The sequence below is a fragment of the Populus nigra genome, chromosome 7 (genome assembly GCF_951802175.1).
Source record: "Populus nigra chromosome 7, ddPopNigr1.1, whole genome shotgun sequence".
NCBI lineage: Eukaryota > Viridiplantae > Streptophyta > Magnoliopsida > Malpighiales > Salicaceae > Populus > Populus nigra.
This window is the reverse complement of record NC_084858.1, coordinates 16,803,949-16,825,256: the sequence shown is the minus strand read 5'-3', so window position 1 is coordinate 16,825,256 and position 21,308 is coordinate 16,803,949. Positions and strand designations below refer to the sequence as shown.

General features: G+C 30.0%; 2 protein-coding genes across 2 annotated transcripts; one reads left to right on the top strand and one right to left on the bottom strand.

Annotated features, from left to right (window-relative positions):
• Positions 1-259: 259 nt before the first annotated feature.
• Positions 260-1,285, bottom strand: LOC133699014 (heavy metal-associated isoprenylated plant protein 39-like). Its single transcript, XM_062122135.1, has 3 exons — positions 1,201-1,285; positions 748-823; positions 260-625 (listed from the first exon to the last, which is right to left on the bottom strand). The coding sequence occupies exons 1-3, from the start codon at positions 1,204-1,206 to the stop codon at positions 324-326; spliced, it is 384 nt and encodes a 127-aa protein (XP_061978119.1). The 5' UTR covers positions 1,207-1,285; the 3' UTR covers positions 260-323.
• A 15,978-nt stretch (positions 1,286-17,263) lies between these two features.
• LOC133698491 (protein REVEILLE 6-like) lies at positions 17,264-21,308 on the top strand. Its single transcript, XM_062121433.1, has 8 exons — positions 17,264-17,619; positions 17,762-17,819; positions 18,450-18,573; positions 18,669-18,845; positions 18,930-19,034; positions 19,853-19,962; positions 20,079-20,138; positions 20,854-21,308. Exons 1-8 carry the CDS (start codon positions 17,384-17,386, stop codon positions 20,935-20,937), a joined length of 954 nt encoding a protein of 317 aa, XP_061977417.1. The 5' UTR covers positions 17,264-17,383; the 3' UTR covers positions 20,938-21,308.

Below are 21,308 nucleotides of genomic sequence, written 5' to 3'. Positions count from 1 at the left end.
TATTTATCGCCTTAAGTCATTTAATACATTTCTCATAAATATACTGACCTTATCATTGGAGGGTCTTAAAGTCTTATTGATTGAAACTATTTTTGCAAGTATTTAAATTTTTAATATAAGTTTGGAGTTTTTTAGATTAAGAAGAAGAAATTCAAGCACTTGAATATATTGATTAACTATTATATATCTTAAACACTAAATAATTTTTTAGTTATATATTTTGGATTTTAGAACATCATCGCAAAACAAATATAAAGGGTTTATGAAATTGAAATTTTATATTTTAAGAAATAATTTCTTTTAACATCTAATTAAAATAAAAATTAAGAAATGACACAAGCATTAGTACCATCCTCAACACTTGAAACATGGTAATACATGGTCGCGTGAGGATAATAGGCCCTGTAAGCCCTCGCCAACTCATCCACGTTTTGATCTTCATCTTTCTTCTCATCTTGTTGTTTCTCTGGCTCTTCTTTTTTCTTTTCAGGCTCTTTTGCTTCTCCTACAGAAACTATCTCTACGTGACAAAACTTTCTCAATTTGTTCACTATGTTTACTGGGTCGATGTCGCCTGTTACTGTCAATTTCTTGTCGTTCCAGTCCATGGATATTGAATCCACCCCTGCATGTCAGCATCACAAAATAAACCACTTAATTATTTTTAAATAAATTCATATATATTCAATATATAATAATCTTGATTTATAAGTTAATATGATCATGGAGATAAAAAAAAAAAAATACCTGAGAAACCAGAGACTGTCTTCATAGCCTTTTTCTTGGTTTTCTTATCATGCATATCCAGTTTCAACATAGCTTTCTGTGACAAAATAAGTTCAAGTTAGTTTTGTTATAAATCAATATATATCAAGATAATCAAGAAACAGTGATCACTTAACATTACTAAGAGATAAGCCCAAAACAATGATCAAAATGATATTTTAGCTAATAAAATTCTCAGAATTAATTGTAGAAAACAAGCAAGTTTTCCATCAAAACAAACTAAAAAAAATACAAGAAATAAAGACTTGACTCATTCTTTCATGCATGACTGCGACGTACGCGGTGCTCCTGCATGTAGTGCAAAATGTGTTTCGCATAAAAAAATAATATTTTTCATGCCAAACACATAGCCAAACAAAGCCTAAGTCCTCTAGTCACTAGCAGAAAATTAATATAGAGGAAGTTGATTCTCACCTGCATTTTTATATATACAGGAATATTGAAGATCAAGGACAGTGAAGGAAGCTTGAGTTCAAGAACTAAGACAGGAGGAGGTGAATGTTATAAACTTGGCGTGCAGATAGAGGCATGGGGAGAGATTTTATAGCGACGGAGAGAAAACTGAGTCAACCACAAGGTCAAGTTTGGGGTCCATGAGCACAAGTTGTAGGGCATGTCAACAAGCGAATGAAAGCGCATTGGTGGTTATATGTGGAGAACGACTTCGTTTCACTCATTGCATGTTTAAAATTTGACTGAAATTAATTTGTTTATACTATTGTTAGTCAAAGAGAAGTTTACTGGTACCTGGGAATTATATGATAATTTTTTTTAATGTACCGAATATAAGAGTGTTTTACTTGATAAAATTTTGAATTAATATTTTTTAATGTGTTTTTATGATTTTAATGTTAAAAAATAAAAATATTATTTTAATATATTTTCAAATAAAAAATATTTTTAAAAAACATATTATACCATAATATCAAACACATATTAATTCCAAGGCATCTTATAACTTAATAGTAAGAAAGTAAATTTTTGTAAAGACAAGATATAAGATATAATCTCTTAAAGCTAACTTTAATATGTTAAAATAAGTCATTCATATTCAATCAAATCGAAGTATTTATGATTATATATATATATATATAACATATGAAGAACGTTTTCTCTTATTAATAAAAAATAAAAATGAACATTGATTATTATCCTTTTTGTTTATCAAAATTAGACTAATCTGGTGAGTCAATTTTAATATCTGAATGAGTTTGAGTTGAAAAAAAAAAAACTTAAACTAATTTATTATAAACCTGGATTGATCTTTGACCTGAAATAAAACTCAGCTCTTAACCCATTAATTATTTTAAAAATTAATTGATTAAAATAATATTATTTTAATGTTTTTTTAAAGATAATTGAATCAATCTAAATCCTACTTCATAACTTTTCCTGTATTGAGTTATTGTAAGACGAGAGTACTTGATATTGTTATAAAGGAAAATTACAAAAGTTTTCTTGTGTTTTTTACCATGAAATTAAAGACTGTACATACTATATATTTATTCATTATGATTTTTAAATTTTTTACCTTCCATGGCAACGAAAAAGCAAACCCCCTCTATGATCAGGATATCCCTCTCTCTCTCTCTCTCCCTCTCTCTCTCTCTCTCTCCCTCTCTCTCTCTCTCTGTAGGATTTATTATGCACAATTTAAGTGATGTCTATTGACTAGCTAATTACCCAACATGCATATATTTACTCTTTCCAGGAAACAACTCTGTAGTCTCATGTGAACACGAGAGGTCTGAATTTCCAGAGGGTTCTGAGAAACCAGGTTGGAAGAGCTACTGCCCTTCGTTTCTCTCTTCTCTTTCATTTTAACGCGTGAGGAGGAGGGACCCCGATCACTACACTACATGTAAAGAAACTTTCCTGCTTCTACTTTAGCATGCATATATATATATATATATAGATTCAAAACAGGAAAGCTGTGGCTTTAGCTTTTTCTTCCTAGCGTGCTTGTTGTCGCTGTAGTTATTGTATTTTAAATTATTATTTTTTAGAAATATATTAAAATAATATATATTTTTTATTTTTTAAAATTTATTTTTGATATTAGTATATTAAAATGACCTAAAAATATTAAAAAATATTTTTAAATAAAAATAAATATTTTTTTCACACCTGAAAACACGCTTAATTCAAACCCATTTGGTACGGACCCACTATGCTTGTTTTATTGTTTTCTTTCCACCTATACTGCGTGAGCGACATACCGTGTGAGGTTGGAAAGAGAAGTGATGATAATTGGATCTTCATTTTCTAATAAAACATTACTAACTAGCCCTATAACGTCATTTGAAAGGATGTTTTTGTTAGTATATATATCTTGTAATCAATCAATGGTTTGTTAGAAGTGAAATTTACTTTGTCTATGTAAATATTTTTAATTTTTAATAAAGACTTATTTGTTTTTAATATTTATCAAATATTTGATTAATGAATTTAGAATGACAATAAAGTTCTTGGGACAAAAAAGATTTGTAAAGTAAATTATAAAGTTATTATAATTATGAGATTTATATTGCATTAAAATATTATTCTTAAATGTTCTTGGTCAATGTTTTATTAAAACTATATATTAATTAGAATTATTGAGACTGATACATATTATATTATTTTTTTCTTTTTTATGGAAGGAAGCATATGTTCTCTTAAGTTGAAGTATGATGAATACCTAGAAAAAATATGTAGATACTTGTTAGATGACATATACACTAACATGACCCGCATGAGAATTCTATATGAAGAGATCACATATGTCTATAGAAAGGCTCACGTAACGGTTGTGTAAGCGATCTTTAGACTTGAAATCATTAAGTTATTTTATATAGAGAATCTTATACTTTGATCCTGCTACACGTTGTCCTAACTAAAGGTAACAAGTGGGCAAATGTTGGGTATAATATGAACTGTATAAATGTATTTGAGTAATCAAGAGAGGATTTATCACCCTAATTAAATTAGAGAAAATGTTACATATGTTCTCAAATAGTATTTATAGAGATATTATTCAAAGGGCAATTGACATTTTGCTTTTTATAGAGTTTTTAGGTTTTCCTATAAATAGAACGTGATGTCTCTAATTTTCTGTACAATAGAACAATACACAAAACACCTGAGAAATACAAAATAAAAAAGCTAGTACTCAAAGGCATAACAGTTCCTCTATCTTAAAAGTTTTTAGAAGATTTATCATTAGTGGTTCATGTGGATTACTATTAGAGATCGAACACTTGAACGACTTGAAAACTCTTCAAAAATTGGTTGACCACTTGGCTTGACCAATCTGAACTGGTCAACCATCTGAGTCGTAAATGGGATGTAAGGGTATAAAATAACTAGTTATATATATATATATATATATATATAACTTTTCTAATTATGAAATTGAAAAAGGATTCTAAACATATATGATATATAAGCTATTCTAAAAGTAAAAACACTTTGAAATCATCAATCCTTAATTATATTTTAATTTGTATTATTAAACCTTCATATTCTAGCATAAGATTATTTGATCTCATTCACACTACACTTAAACACCTTCAAATCTTAGAAATGCTATTTTATAAGATATTGATTTATTAGAACTTTCAATTGTATACTCCACTATATTAAGAGAGTTAGTTGTAATAACAAAATCACTCTTATAAACTTTTTAGAATTAGGTAAAAACTCTTGGTATTGGAAAGGTAATTTCACTTAAGAAAATTTTTGAAGAGAGAATATCTTTAAATGGTGTAAAATCTTGAAAAGAAAATATTTTCAAGTGGTGTAAAAATCTAGGTGTGGATTCATTAGGTAGCTATTGTATTCTTGAAGTTATACTGGTGAAGGAATACAATACTCAAGTATGGGTTGATACTTGAGGTATGAATGTAGACTTGTCGAACCATGTTAAAAACAAGTTTGCAAATTCTCTCCCTTATCTATTTACCATAAGTACTTTAATTATATTGATAATTATTATGTTTACTTGAAATAATTTGTATTTTTATATAAATTAGTGATACATCTAATTCATTCATTCTCTTAGATGTTAAGTTGTCTTAATCCTTGAACAACATTTTCTTACTAAGGTTTTTAATAAAGCAGTATCCAATACATAAGGCTGTACAAAAGACATCCAAAGAAAATTATTATGAAATCATACATTGTATGTAGATGTCTATTTGCCTTCTTTCACCTTTTCATCTTCATGTTCATTCATTATCTTCAAGTTCATTTAAGTTCAATATATTTTTATGATTTTTTAGCTTACAAGTATTAATATATATTATATTATAAAAAGGAGCATTGTTAAGATGATGTAGTGGTATGACTACATTTAAAAGATTATATGAGATAAAAATGATCTTTCCCCCCCTAATCTTTATTGTTTTAATTTATTCTATTTACTATTTACTAAGTATATTACCAGCTTTATAATACCATTCATATATATACATATATTCTATAAAATAGATGAAGAGCATATTTAGTTATTAAATAGGTTAAATATTGAAAAATAGAAATGAGCTTTGAATAGTGAATTGTAGTGCTTTTAATTATAACATGGACTGACTTGACGAGTCCATCTTAATTCGGGATATGGATTAATCCAATTTGAAAAGAAAATAAAAAAAGAATATATTATAATAATTTAAAAAAATTATTTTTAATATTAATATATTATCTAAAAGTAAAAAAAAGAATTAAAAAATTTTGCAGGGTCTTAGTCTTCGTTTCTCTGTTAACTTTTATTTCGATTTAGCGTGTGGGGAGGGATCCAGTCAATAAATGTAAAGAACTTTCCTGGTTCAACTTTAGCACAGGATTTACAATAATATTATCTTGACCCATTTGTCAATCCACTAAGCTTCTTTTCTTCTTTGCTTTCCACCTTCCATTTTGCTTTCCATCTTCCATACTGCTTGACATGCCATACTGTAGGGCTGTAAAGAGATGTGGTGAATAATTCCATCTTCGTGTTATGATGATAAATTAATGGAATATTTAATTTTTTTAAAGTATTTTTCATTTAAAAATATATTAAATAATTATTTTATTTTTTTTTAATTTAATTTTAAAATCAACACATTAAAACAATTCAAATACATAAAAAAATAATTTAAAGCAAGAAAAAATTCAAAGTTTTTTAGAAACATGTTTCGACGGCACTCCCAAATATATGTTTTATAGTGGTTGTAGAATCTAGTTCTTTTACAATTAAATAAATATTTATATGAAAGAACATGATTTAATTTTTTAAAAATATATATTTTTTATTAAACAAATTATTCTTTTAATGGTAATGCATTTTTTTCCACTAAAATATTTTTTATTAATACCATTTTTTAATTAAAATTAAAGGCGATCAAGATATTTTTTTAATAATTTGAATAATTTAAAATAAACTGGAGAAAATGTATCTTTCCAATCTAAGCTACGTTTATTAATACATTTTTTATTTTTCTTACAAAAACATGTTTTTTATCCAAAGCATTATTTTTTAAATTAAAAAAATTGATCATGATCTAAAAAACCAATTTTAAACCAAAAAAGTAATAAAAATCATGTTACAATATTTTGTACGTAATTGAAGGGAAAAAATAACAAATCTAAAAAAATTCTGTAAAAAAACATAATAAAATATAACAAAATATAAATTTTATTTCTTAATTTAATATTAATGATAACAGTTTTTTTGTAAAAAAAAATTGTTTATTAAGTTTATATATAATAATTAACAAGATAATTGCATATATTATAAAAATCTTATTTGAAAACAAAGACAAAATTGAATGGTATATAATGAAATAATATTTTAAATAATTCAGGTAGTTGTTTTGAAAAATATTTTATATAATGGTATAATATTTTAAATAAGATAGTTAGTTCTACCCTTGAGATTGTTCTAAACTAACCCTTTTTCCTGATGCAGATTCAACTGGATCGTCAAACTTTGTTCTGGGTTTTGCACTTTTCGCTTCAATAATTCAGGTAGTTGTTTCGATGCTTTGTTCTGTATGTGCTTTTTAGAATATTTACAAAAGTGGTAGGCATATAATTTAGTTCTAAAATTATATTTTCGTGTAGAGTTTTTTTTGTAAGAACAATGTTGGTGCTCTCTTTTCTTAAAATGGCATATCTGCCATAGGGAAGAACATTTTTATCATGATCTCCCTGATTCCCTTCCTAAAGCATAAACTAACTTCTTCCCTTTTGCCTATGGAAGGACTGTCTGGCTCATATTTCTTAGAAAACCCTTGTACTGGCAATTCTTCTCCAATTCATCACCAAGGGGATTATTGTTTCACTGAAAGCTGCCCGGATTCTGATGAGAGTCCTGGAGGTTTGAATACCAAAGGACATCTCCTGCTGGAGGGAAGAAAGGAATGCTGCTGACCTTGGAATTGGCAATATCTTTGATCTGGGGTGAAATTACAGAGAAATGGGAATAGAATTGAAAACTCCGGGATTCTTTTGTTATCTCAATGAATTACAATTTCAAGTGTACAAATGCGAGTGTATGAATAATTTTATTTTTACTCGACTGGTTGTTGTTGATAAAATTGTTTTAAATATATATTAATGAATGTTGTTTATATATATTCTACTACTTTCGTAATACCCACAAATAATTAATAGATTTTAATTGCAGATAAAATCAGCAACCACGAATATCTATCTGGGATCTTTCGTTGTTGATTTTGTTAATAATTTTTATCAGCAATGAATTTTATTTTTTACCTGCTGGTATATCATATCCTCCAACGGTGTGCTCTGCGGATGGCATATGTGATGCTAGGAGTGGAACAACTGGATATAATCGCAAGTTCTCAAAGATGATATATGTTGAAGGTAGATTATTTTCGAAGAATCTGATTCCTCCACTAAGCGGTCTTGAACAAATTCAGTCTCCAAATCTTCTCTTGCTTTCGTTATCACATCTGCAAACTGCCCACTCTAATGGTGTAGTAACAGTACTCCTTGTCCCTGCAAGCAACATAATCTGGAAAAGGAATCGTAGTAGACTTTTAGTTTTAGATACTCCATGCATGCATGCGTTAATTACAAAATCAAATGAAAATTGAGAGTGATTAATTACTAGAATAAGTCCTTTAATTGTGTCGTCTGTATAGTATTCAGACTGAGCTTCCTGTACAGTAAGCAAATGATTTATCATCGTATTTCTATCTTTTTTCCTGTTGGTAGCAACAACTTTTGGGCACCAATGATGAAAAGCCATAAACCTAAAATTGAGTGCAGCGTATTCCATCTCTAGTTGCCTTTTCTGTCTAATTGCTATTCTTTTGCTTTCAATCTGATGAGTTCTACTGCTGTGTTTAACTTGGATTTATGCTATATTTGACTTTGATTTATTTTATTTATTGATTGATAATGTATTTTGTGTTGGAAAATTTATTTTAAAATTGGATTAATTGAGATATTTGATGTTAAATTAAAAATGAGATTCTCTCACTTAATTTCAAAGTTAAAACTTTGTTGGAAATATTGTTTTATAATAGGTAATTAAAGCTGATAATTGAGAGAATTTATTATGGTACTTACTAGGATTATTTGAACTATAAAAAAATTATTTTTTTTCAACCTATTAATTTGTCCAACCTATAAATAAAAAATCTGAACAATTAGTCTTCTTTTTCATCAACTTGATTAGTATTTTCAACAACAAAAATACTAGATTTAAAGCCAAAACAATTAAATTTAATATTATTTTATTTCATATAATTAATGTTGATAATGGATAGAATTTATTATGTTATCAATTTTCATTCCATAATCCACTAAAAAAGGGAGCTAAAGAAAGAGTGTTTCTAAACAGATTATGGATAAATTTTGAGACTCTTCTTCACCTCTGTTTTTCAAGTTTATTCTTTTCTATTTTAAGCTCAATTTTTCTTTTTAATCCTCGTACTCTAAAGGTTTGGTTTGGTCTTTATAAAGAGATATTTAAGTTAAGCTTCTTTGAGTTTGTGGATCTTTAAAAGTACATATAAATAAGATGGTGTTGTTGGGATCTTTGGAGGCAAATTGCATACATCTAATTTGTACTAAGTGAAGAATAATAAAGTTTTAAGGATAAATGATTAATCCATAACAATAACAAGTTTTCAGGATTAATCCATCAATATTGTATTTAATATTTTTAAAAATAAAAATAAAAAAGACATAAAAAATTAAAATAAGTATAAATAAAATAAAAAACAAAATTTTTATTATTAATTTAAAAATATTACTGAATACAATTTATCTAGATGACATAAGTTGAAGGACAAGGAGGCGAAAACAAGTCTTTGTCAAGACTAGGTGGGCTATGAGGTAGATCATATGTACCATCAAGGCTTGACAACAGCTCATCGTACAATAGCTTAAGTTTGGTTGTCTCAAACCTAAGTTGGGTTGTCTCGATACTAAGTTTAGTTGTCCAAGCTTCAATTTGTTCTCATACAAATGCCTGAACAACCAAAGATTGTAAGCTCAAACCCGATTGTGAGGAACCAAAGATCAATACACTATGACTCATCTGCATATCCTTGGTTGTAGTATTTAAGATACCATAAAACCAATTTTTATTGGATCTGTCAGACGATCTAGCCTCCAATAACAAACCCATATCAAGTTCTGAAAGGTCAAAGGATCACAATCGTATCTTTCTTACAATCGCGTGTTATATGTTTCCTAGAAAAAAAAAACAAGCTAGCTTTAAAAAAAATGAAAAAAAATTATTGAAATTTGACTTACCATGAACTTTTAAGCTTGACTATTTAAAAGTTGTTGCACCCCTTTCCGACGATCCTCATTTCACATGTGAATTTCAACAAAAAGATTTATTAGTCTTGGATCACGTCCAAAAACCGTAGCCTATAAAAAAAAAGATAATGTTACTTGAATATTTTCATATAAAACAACACTTTGAGAAGAAAATGTAGATAATAAAACAAATTATTAAATCTTTTACCATCCGCTTGGAATGCTGAATGAATAGAATAGATATGCCAATGTGCATTTTAATTGAACCATGAACCTTTCTATTTTAGTTCCCCGCATCAGATCACGACTGTTGCATGAAATGCTCAAACACCATGTACTATATATAAGCTTTCAAAATAGCCTCCAAAACATGTAAAGGTCTAAAATCATAGTTTTGGGGCTTATTTTTATTAATATATATTTTTATATTAACAAACATAATTTTTTAAAATATTTTTTCATTATGTGTTGCACATTCGATCTTAAAAGAAAAATATTTTTTCATGTCTTTTTAGTTTTCTTGAGAAGCTCTTTGGAAAAATATTAATTTACATTTTTGTAGTTTTTAAAATTAATTCTAATAGCCTCACTTAATTTTGAAGATCTTTTAAAACTTGAAAATTTATTGGAGGATCTTCTTGTCATTGACCTTTCTATCTCATCTATATGTCAAAAAATAAATTTTCTTGTTTGGAACATGCGCATTTATAGGATAGGTTAGTGGTAATGATATTGATAATAAAGATATTATTAGATTAGTTTGTGTGTTAATTGAGATTAAATCTATTTTTTAAATAATTTTAAAAACACGTAGTAATACATTAAAAAAATTAATAAATTACTAGAGAATATTCTTTAGAGGTTTCCATATAAAAATAGCTTGAGATGGTTGAAAAACAAGAAAGAGAGACCAATAAGCCAATAAAAAATCAATAGATACACGAACATTATACAAAATTTGAATCTCACTGATATCTATTAAAAAAAAAATCTTTGATATGGTAATAGAATAGAGAGTTTGAATTTCACTAATCTCTATTTAAAAAAAAAATTAATAACATAATATATTAAAATTAATTAATAATATAAAATAGTGTGGATATATATAAATTTTAAATCAAAAAACTTTTTACTTGGAAAATCAACTAACCGATTCTTTTTTTAGTTTGACATGTTTCTTTGATAAAATTTATAAAACTCATTAAGGTCACATGTTATGACCTTAAAGACTCATTGTTGTGCTTTCTCACACACGTTAATATATATATATATATATATATATATATATATAAAAAGTGATTTCCACAGTGGAAAGGAAAGGGGATTTTTACTGGGATCGGAGTGGCAGTGGCAAGGGCTCTTCTCTGCCCCCACGGCTCTCAAGTCTCCTCTATTGTTTTTGCTATGCGGACTCCAACATTAATTAAGCAGAAAACTAAAAAGGCGGGGGTTTTTCCCTGTGAAAGCTGCATTGTTTATCCTTTCATATATTATTATTGATGGGTTATACAAAAAAAAAAAAATCAATTTGATCATGAAGACTTTCTTTCATGCGATTGCATTTTTTTTTAAGCCAAATTCAAGGGTAATTAAATAAAATTTAGTGGCTACAGATAAAATTGAAAGATTAGAGATCAAAATAAAAAAGGTGATATAAATAAATGATGGTTTTAAAGTCAATACTAAAGGTTTTGTTTGGTTCTTATATTTTAGAAACTACAAATGCTCAGTATCTCAATATTTTATTAATTTTATTTCGGTATAAAAACTTATTTTTGTTATTTTTTAATTCTTGATTTGAGAGAGGAGAGAGAGAGGTCGCTGGATTCAGTCATAGAGAGAGAGAAAATATTGTTGATGCAAATTTAAGCCACCAAAACGTTCAATCTTTATATCAAAGTGTTTCATTTGATGAGGAGATTTCATATTAGATGAATTTTTTACCTTGAAATAGCATAAAAAATATCTAAGCTCGGGAAGTTTTTGTTTCAGGTTGATTTCGAGTTTTGAGATGATTTTTAGGTTTTTATAGGCTATGAATAGGTTTACCATGGTTTCTAAGATATTTTCTGAGTGTTTTGGGTCAAATTTTTTTTTAAAAAAGAGTTTTTGAGTCAAAGAACCACTTGGCCTGATTTTTCGGCCATTACAGTGGCTGGATTTTGAAGAAATTAGGCAACACATCGTCTGATTCTTTTTTACAAAAAATATCATCCGCCCCAGATGCAACATAAAAAGAGGCTCATGCGCACAAACTCGCATATCTCATCTTGCGAAATTAAATATTTTGATTTATATTTATCACTTGATTTTTTTTAGCTAGTGTTAATAATTTTTATTTAGTTCATACACACATATATATATAAACTTTTTGATTTGCTTAAAAAAAATTTAGCTATAAAAATATGTCGAAGAAACTAGCATATATAATTTTTTTAATAGGAGATAAAAATATCTAACCCGCAATAAAGCGCGGGTCACATAAGTAATTATCTTTAAACTTTGTAGCGTACAATATGTGTTTAATATTAAGATATTTTTTACCGTTGTGGTTTAAAAAAGTAATTTTTAAGAATAATTATAAATTATAGTTTGTTTTTAATTAAGCATTCAAGAAAAGAATTTTTAATGGTATCCATATAAAACTATAATGTATGTTAATTAATCAAATATTATTAAATATATAATTAGAATAAAACACAAACTACACCATATAACAAACAAAGCCATATTCTTTATTTTCTGCTTAGCCTTCTACCTATTTCATTGAGATATTTTTTTTCTTTCAAAATAAATAAAGAAATAAGCTATAAGAAGACAAGATGAGGTAATGAACTCAGAAATATCTCCTATGCTACAAATTGCCACCACAGGTTCACCTTGTCCAGTTGTCCCCCACCTTCGAATGTGTCCATTAGAGCTTTACAAGGCATGAGGAAGACCACATGCCCAGTTCAATTTTGTTCTTCAGATATTTCCTTCTATAGTTATGGAATAGTTTTATTCCCTTTCGAAGGTCCGGCCATTAGGACATGGGTGCCCATCGAGGTCTTGTTTTCATTCCATTAATTTAATTAAAAGAAACTAAAAGCGCGTATGTTTTACTGTAGCAATTTTAATGGAGCTATATGTTTATTGTAATTGTTGATTAGAATGGTAAAATTATATCAATAGAAAATTGTGCCTTAGCAGCAGGGATATAATGGTCTTTTGCTATTTCTTGCACAATAAAATAACTAATATATCATTTGATCAACCTTTTAATTTTAAAAACAAAATAAAATAACTACATTATCCTTGAATTCAAATTAACTTTAACTTGGGTCAATGTGTTTTGTGGTCTTTTCCTTATGGTTTCTTTTGTTATTATCGGGTTTGATTAAGGGTTAACATGTATAAAATATTATTTTATATTAAAAAGTGAGTTGCGCATGTTGATCATGCAGACATTGCATGGGTATGACTGTACTATTCAGGTGACATGATATCGTTTGACAACTAAACTCTGGCTTTCGTGGTGGCGTTTTAATCCTCACAATAATGGTTCCTCCATTTTTAAGCAACGCGTGTGACCAAAAGATCTTAGGTTTTTGCCAACAACCGTTTCTTTCTTTTTTCTTCTTTCTTTTGTTTCTCCTCATTAATTTCAGCGCTTTCCCTGCACATTTTCAAAGCAGTACTTCTATATGTTTTTCTTTCAAATTTGTTCTTTATTTTTTTTTCTATTTGTTTTGTTTTGAATAGCTCGTGGAATTGGAGTTTTCTTTCAATTTCATCATCCTTTGATTTTTTTTACATGTCAGATTAGGTCCTCATTCTCTATGTTTTTTAAAATCATTCTCTTAATTGAATTATCTTTCAATTGCATCCCTTAATATTTTATTTCATTTTATTTTTATCACAGATTTGATCCTTATTTTTTTAATTACTATTTATTTTGTTTTTTTATCATTTTTTATTTTAATTTATTTTAATTTTATTCCTCTACATTTTATTGATCAGGATTTTGTTGATCAAGAATTTAATTTCATGATTTTTTTAGGTTTTTCTTCTATGGCATGACTAGGACTCAGGTAACATATTTGAAAGATTGGCCAAGTTGGTTTGTCTTTTTCTTAGATTTATTTTTACAATTGATTTTTTTTTTTATGATTTCATCCTTCTATGAGGTTATCTTGATTTTGTGTGCCAAGTCACGAGTTTTGTGAGTTAACTCAATTGACGTGGACAAGTTTTTTTTTTAATTTATTTGTTGTTGCTGTCTATTTTTTTATTATTTTGTCAAAGTAACCAAGATTATTGAATCTAATGAAGTTAATAACTCAACTATCAGGTTTCTTTTGCCTATTTAAAAATATTGACATCACCTAAATATCTTTTTTTACATTGAAAAAAAGTTAGGTCCCGCCCGTAACATGGCGTACAGGTTTCTTTTGCCTATTTAAAAATATTGACATCACCTAAATATCTTTTTTTACATTGAAAAAAAGTTAGGTCCCGCCCGTAACATGGCGTAGGTCACCAATCTAATATCTTCTATTCATGGAATTTTAAGATCACTTGATCATGTATAAATGCATACCCATTGCTTTATTTTTTTTTTCCATGATTTCAAAACACCATCTGAGTTAGAATGGATACTATAACGAAACTATTCATGTTTAGTTAGTGTTATAAACTAAAAAAATTTGGAGCTATTTTGATAGTTTTGGCTAATCGAGTTGGAAATTTCAAATGAATAAATTTGGAGCTATAAATCTTCAAATTGAGTAAGGTTGGATCCAAATAAAAGATGTGTACCCCTTCTACCAACTTCAATGGTCTCAAGTGATGATGATGTTATAATTGCTCCGGCGAGGCCTTAAAAGTGAGCAATTTTATCAACAATGATTGAAACATAATTGTGCAAGAACTGACATTCTTTTCGTGTTTTCACACACCAAGGTTCCTCAATGGTGGTGTAACATGTTGGGTTAAAGAAAGCATGTTTTAGAAGTAAAAAATGTTATGTTCTAGGCTTGATAGTGGCTGCCTTTTGCTAGGTTCATGGTTGGGTTTCTGGGCAATGTTCTTCATGTGTCTTGGGAAGAACATTGCCTTAGCGCCTTGGTTTGGACCAATTTTGGTCCATTTCTTTGTTCAAAACCCTTCGTTATGCTTGATTATTAAAGAATCTAGGGTTTATTTGCATCAATAAGTTTTTAATGGCATTTAATCCTAGGATTTTAGTTTTGAACCAAAAACCTATTTTGATAAAATTGTGATGTTTACGTGATAATCGAAGTGAATGGATACTAGATTATTGATCCTTACACGATTTATAACATGTATGTGCCTTTGTTTTGACCGTATCTAGTCTGATTTAGGTTTCACATTGTTAGGTTGGGTTTCAGTGTTCTTTAATTTTTAATTTTTTGTGTTTTTTTTGTTTAATCTATTTTTTTGACTTTGATTTTGTTTTTGTTTTTGGATTGTTTTTGGGTCAAATTAGGATTTTTGGTTCGGTTAATAGTCAAACCGAAAAATTCAAGTCAACTCGGTTGGGTCAAAATTAGGTCAAAGGGTTAAAATCTTGTTTGACTTGCAATATTTTTGCTAAATGAAATTTGGTTTAAGGATGTGTTTGACAATTACTCCCTTATATATATATATATATAAGATCCCACATCGGGAGCGAGCGTCCAGAGCCAGGGCCTTATAAGTGCATGCTCACCTTGACTAGTAAGACGCGTTTTGGGGCCATGCGTGGCTGCCAAGAACAAAACCGTGAGGGGAACCTGGGTGGAAGCCCTGGATTTGGGTGGACTGGGAGGCCCAAAGCGAACAATATCTTGCTAGTGAGGTGGGGTGTTACATTTGGTATCAGAGCCGAGGACGACTCGTCTTAAGGTGGGGGGATTGTAAGATCCCACATCGGAAGCGAGCGTCCAGAGCCAGGGCCTTATAAGTGCATGCTCACCTTGACTAGTAAGACGCATTTAAAACCCTGAGGGGGACCTGGATGGAAGCCTTGAGAATGGGTGGATTGGGAGGCCCAAAGGGGACAGTATCTGACAGGGTGAGTGTGCTGCGCTACTCTGAAAGACGCGTTTTGGAGCCATGCGTGGCTGCCAAGAACAAAACCGTGAGGGGAACCTAGGTGGAAGCCCTGGATTTAGGTGGACTGGGAGGCCCAAAGCGGACAATATCTTGCTAGTGAGGTGGGGTGTTACAATATATATATGGTCAAATTTTCATGCATACATTATTTTTTATAAAAGAAATTGCATTTTTATCATACTTTGAAAAAAAAACACAAGAATCAGTCAAAGAATATCATAACAAGTTTATGATTATCCATTAGAACTTGATCTACATTTAAAAAAAATCAAATTTTTTTTAATATACGAGATTATAAACTTATACGTAAGACGTATTCCTGATATTAAATAAAAAACAGTTTATTTTATTTTTTATGTTTTGCATTAGAATGGTTAGGTTTTAACCTGATAAGATAAAGACCTTTATAATGAAAATAGCTTTTCTTAAACCTTAGATAGACCAATAGTTAGAAAACACAACAATATCTTAGTTTATACCAAACAAATAAGTAATGCACTTTACCTCAAGTAAGGCATGCTTGGGGTGCTAATATATTCTTTTTACTCAATCAATCTTTTTACCTGAACTCTGAGACCAGTTAAAGTTTATAGTGACTATAATATTAGGTGGTGACTTCCATTCATTCTCTTTTACTAATAAATGATAAGAATTTATTGTCTTTTTAATTTATATTATTCTCGATAATCCTGATCCAAGAAAATTATCGTAATGATGTCACACACACGCGACAACTTGGAAAATAAAATGTAATTAAATAGACAATAATTTAGCATAATTTTCTCCTTTATTTGTAAAAATAAATGAATTTAATTTTACACACATTTAAGATGCAATTACCATCTTCACTTTTAAAAGAGACTCCCGACATTATGAAACTAATCATATAATACATTATCCTTAAATATGACATTTCAATAATAATATTTAGCCTAATCATGACTGTTTGTCCTTGTTATATATAATATTTAAAGATAAAAGATAAAATAAAAATAGGAGATAGTTAAAATAAATAGACTTGTATTCTTATTTATTATGTTTTAAAAAGATATAACGGAGCTTTTAAAATATTATATAAATAAATATATTAATATATTTTTGTTTCTATTTATACAATTAAATATATTTTTGTTATTTTTATATTTGTTTTTTTATCCGAAATTATCAACTAAACACAACTTAAGCAATTTGTTAAATATCTTATTAAAAAAATTATTTTTTATATATAAAAATTGACTTGATGATACTTTTATTATTACAAATAAAAATATTAAATAAATAAATCTATTTTTCAACTATTATTTCTAGTTCGAAGTTAAAAATAAGTTGTGATAAAAAAAAATTGATTGAAAACAAATGACACTAGTTTAGTATAGATGCATGTGCGAATAAAAAAGAATTAAGGTAATAAAAAATATTTATATTATAAAATATTATTTAATATTATTATTAAATTCAATTCAACATGTTAAAAATAAAATCTCTCAATCCCTAAAGTTAAAAATTAAACCTTATAAAATTTGGTTGATATGAGTTGGTGGTAAAAAGTCCACTGAGCACACCAGCATTTTACATGTACATACGTGGCGTATTCTTATAAGCCACTCAACCATAATCCCCAAAATCGCCACAGCATCCAATTATCTCCTCCACTTCTCTCTCTCTATACAAAACCCATCGATTCAAAACACGGAAAAAAACCCACCAAAACCAAAAACCCATTTCTTCTGCTTCAATGGTATCAAAAAACCCGAACCCGGCTGACGGATCTTATCTGGATCCAACTGGAATGGCAGCATTACCTGGACTCTCACCTTTCCCTACAACAACAACGCCGCCAACAACCACAACGACGTCTTCTTCAACATCGGAGGATCAGAATAAGAAGATCCGGAAACCCTACACGATTACCAAATCCAGAGAGAGTTGGAGCGAACCGGAACATGACAAATTTCTCGAAGCTCTTCAGCTGTAAGTAACTATTAATTGATGTTTGATGATAACCCATTTGTTTAATTAGGGTTTTGTAGTATTTTTATTTTTTTGAGAAATTTTGAATTTTGAGATAAATTGAGAGGATTTTGTTCTTGTTTTGATTGGTTTTGTGTGTCAGGTTTGATAGAGATTGGAAAAAGATTGGAGCTTTTATTGGCTCAAAGACTATTATTCAGGTATTGTCTACATATATGAAATGTGTGCATTTAATTGCATTTTGATAATTTGGCGGAGGTTAACTTGTTGTTTCTGCGCTCGCGCTTGCGTTTTATTTAATTACTTTTTTGGTTAATAATTTGGAGTTAAAAGTTTGTGTTAGGGTTAAGTTTCAGGAAGTGTTAGTTTCATGTTAAGTAGGTTGTGTGATTTTAAGTATGGTGTAATAAGGGTTTTTCTGATATTAGTGTTTTGTTGCCTTGGAGTGATTAAAATGGCTTGATTTGTATAAGGGGTTTCGAAAGATTAGTGTTTTGTTGTCTTGGAGCTGTAAAGATTGATAAAGGGCTCGATTCTTGTTAGGGGTTCAAAGAGTAGTGTAAAGCCATGGAGTTGTGAAAAATGATGTTTGCTTTTTCTTTTTGGTTGCTAAAGAGATCTGCTATATAGTTTTATGGTTAGTATGAAAAGCATGGATTTTATGTGTGGTATTTTTTGTGTTTCGATGAATTCTGCTGTTGAATTATTTAGAGGCTTGTTAAGCAGTCTGTCTTGTATTTATGAAAATTGTGTCCAGTTTTGTGTTTTTGAACATTGGAGACTGAAAGTAGAGGTACTTATGAGAAACTTTTGAAATGGAATTTTTGCAGATACGAAGTCATGCACAGAAGTACTTTTTAAAGGTTCAAAAGAGTGGAACAAATGAACATTTGCCTCCACCACGGCCTAAAAGGAAGGCTGCTCATCCATATCCTCAAAAAGCATCAAAAAATGGTGAGTAGTGCATTTATTTAGTATTCTCGGTGCCTTCAAGATCAATGCATAAACAGCACAATGTAGTCCTGACTTGCATGTATTGTACTTGGCAGCCATAGTGCTTTCACAACCATCAGAGGCTTTTCAATCATCGTCTGCTCCCCTTGAACCTGGATATGTCTTAAGGCCTGATTCGTCTTCAATACCTATGAACCCCATTGCTAGTGCTGCTGTTGCTTCTTCTTGGACAAACAATGTGCCAACTGTTAGTTTATCAAACCAAACAAAAGGTTAGGAACATCAACCTTATAAACATTGCTGGCATAGTTGTTAAATTAAGTCATGGTCATATTTGTTTCCTCATTACTTTGCAGGACCAGTAGCGGCTAATAATTGTTGCAGCAGCACTGAGAGTACTCCAAGAACAAAACCAATTGGGAAAACAGCTGAGCAAGGGAATCATGGTCATTCAATGAGAGGTGAGGGTTTCGTTTCATTTCTTCAACACCATAATCTGTGTACTACCAATTTAATGCAGTAATGATATTCGACACTGTAAATACTAGATTCATGTCCAATTTCTGAAGTTAGGCTAAAATGCAAAATGCAGTTTTTGTGGATAAAGGTCAAAAGCTTAAAGAAATAGATATGGTGTTAAATATGACAGCTCTCCAAACTTAAGTGTGTGCATGCACAAACATGCATGTTGATATTATACTGTTGATGTCTGTCTCTGCTGACTTTATGTGACCATTCATACTTTTCTTTTGTAGAGATCATTGATAAGGATATTTTTTCCTTTTATGGTAAATGATCTCCTTGCAGCATTCTGAACTTTTACCATGCATTCAAGTTTGAAATGATCACCGGTCATAGAGCTGGATGGTGACAAATACTTGGTTGCTTGAAATTTTTCCTGTATCTTCTCATTGATGACTGAAAGTTATATACTATTCCTGTCATGCCAAATGTTTTATCAGATTGCCACTGTTAGGTTGCTCCCTTACACAGGGTGCATCAGCGCATCTTATTAGAGGGTTATATAGATGGATGCAGTCTAATTGTGTTCTGTCATTCAGTTAGAATGTTTAAGTAGTTACCATGAAGATAGACCTTTCTGCATAAGACAGATGTTTTTGCATTTTTACATCTATGTTCTCCTTTTGTTTTACCTTTTCCTCTTTACCCTTTTTTTTTTACATAGAGAGCCTTGATGAGTTTCTCTCTTTATGCTAGTTTTTAATTTTGTATTTCATTTGCGCAGTCTTTATCACTCACACTGTCCCTTTGTTTGCAGTTTTGCCAGACTTTTCTCAGGTATATGGCTTCATCGGCAGTGTTTTCGATCCGAATGTTACTGATCAATTGCAGAATCTTAAGAAAATGGACCCTATAGATGTTGAAACGGTATGTTTGTGCCCAACCTCTACCATTTTGTTTTTCTATTGTTATAAGGTTATTGTGCACTACACATCTCTCACTGTTTAAAAGTTCATTTATTTTTCTTCGTGGTTTCTTTGCAGGTGCTATTGCTGATGAGAAACCTCTCACTCAATCTTACCAGCCCAAGTTTTGAGGAACATGTAAGTGCCCTTTCAAAAAAGTAATTCTGTTTATTGCTTACTGCTGTTTCGTCGGCTCAAGTTTTAATAATATCATGTATTCGTGTCTGTGCATGCACTTAATAATGAAACATACATGGCACCATATGAAAAATATCTTGTGCTCAATGAGGCAATGTTCTCTTTTGCAATCACATCAAGTGTACTTGAGAGTTTAGACACTCCTTGTGTCGTGCATCAGTTATAATATCATGTATTCGTGTCTGTGCATGCACTTAATAATGAAACATGGCACCATATGAAAAATATCTTGTGCTCAATGGGGCAATGTTATCTGTTGCAATTACACCAAGTGTACTTGAGAGTTTAGACCTTGTGTCGTGCATCAGATAGCAAACTGGCCTTTCCTGTTTTCATCTCTGTAGGACCTACCGGAACCTAAATAGCTCACAAGATAAATCATGTCGAAGAAAGAAACTAGTTAGTACGTATAACCGACCATGGGTTTGTAGGCCATGATCAGTCAATGGGCCTCTCCATCCATTCTATTTCCTTCATTTGCCACAGGTGGGGTCTAGCTGTTCAGATAGATGGCCAACTGATTTTTTTCAAATGCCCATGGCCTGTTTTATCACTAGTATCTTTTGTCCCCGAATGTAGTTCTCCAAAAATACTGTTGTATCCAAACCAGCTAATTGAATCTTGTATTTTGACGTGCTCTATCCTATTAATGCAGAGAACCTTGCTCTCTTCCCACGAGATCGACTCAGAAACCATTGGTGCGAACAGTAATGCTGACCAATCAATGAATGTTGCTTAATTTTGGTGGGGAAACAAGATCAAACAATATTTCAGCGTTGTTGCATGTGCTTCATGTTTGTTTTTCAGACAACTATTACCGACGTTTATTAGCTGGTATGCCAGGAAAAAGATAGCGATCGGAAAGCTTTAATGCCAGCTATTAAAGGCATCTGCTTCAGTTTTTCTGTCACCAGCTTGACCTGTTTGTTAGGCCATCAATTGCAGAGTTTGTAAGTAGTAACTGTTGTCCTACTCCTATGTATATATGGGAAAGGAAAAATCCATAATAATGTATAATAAATAGTTCAAGAGTGTATAGTGATCTCATGGCCAGCATGTAAAGTGCCAAATCACAAGTTTTGACTGTCACCATGTAAGCAACATTCATCC

Bases quoted from the DNA above. Each gene is read 5' to 3' on its own strand.
- LOC133699014 (XM_062122135.1), bottom strand. The intron at 626-747 runs GTATTTTTTTTT...GCTGACATGCAG, and splicing joins GACAGTCTCTGGTTTCTCAG to GGGTGGATTCAATATCCATG.
- LOC133698491 (XM_062121433.1), top strand. From the start codon at position 17,384: ATGGTATCAAAAAACCCGAACCCGGCTGACGGATCTTATCTGGATCCA. The intron at 17,620-17,761 runs GTAAGTAACTAT...TTTGTGTGTCAG, and splicing joins TTTCTCGAAGCTCTTCAGCT to GTTTGATAGAGATTGGAAAA. The intron at 18,846-18,929 runs GTTAGGAACATC...ATTACTTTGCAG, and splicing joins TTTATCAAACCAAACAAAAG to GACCAGTAGCGGCTAATAAT.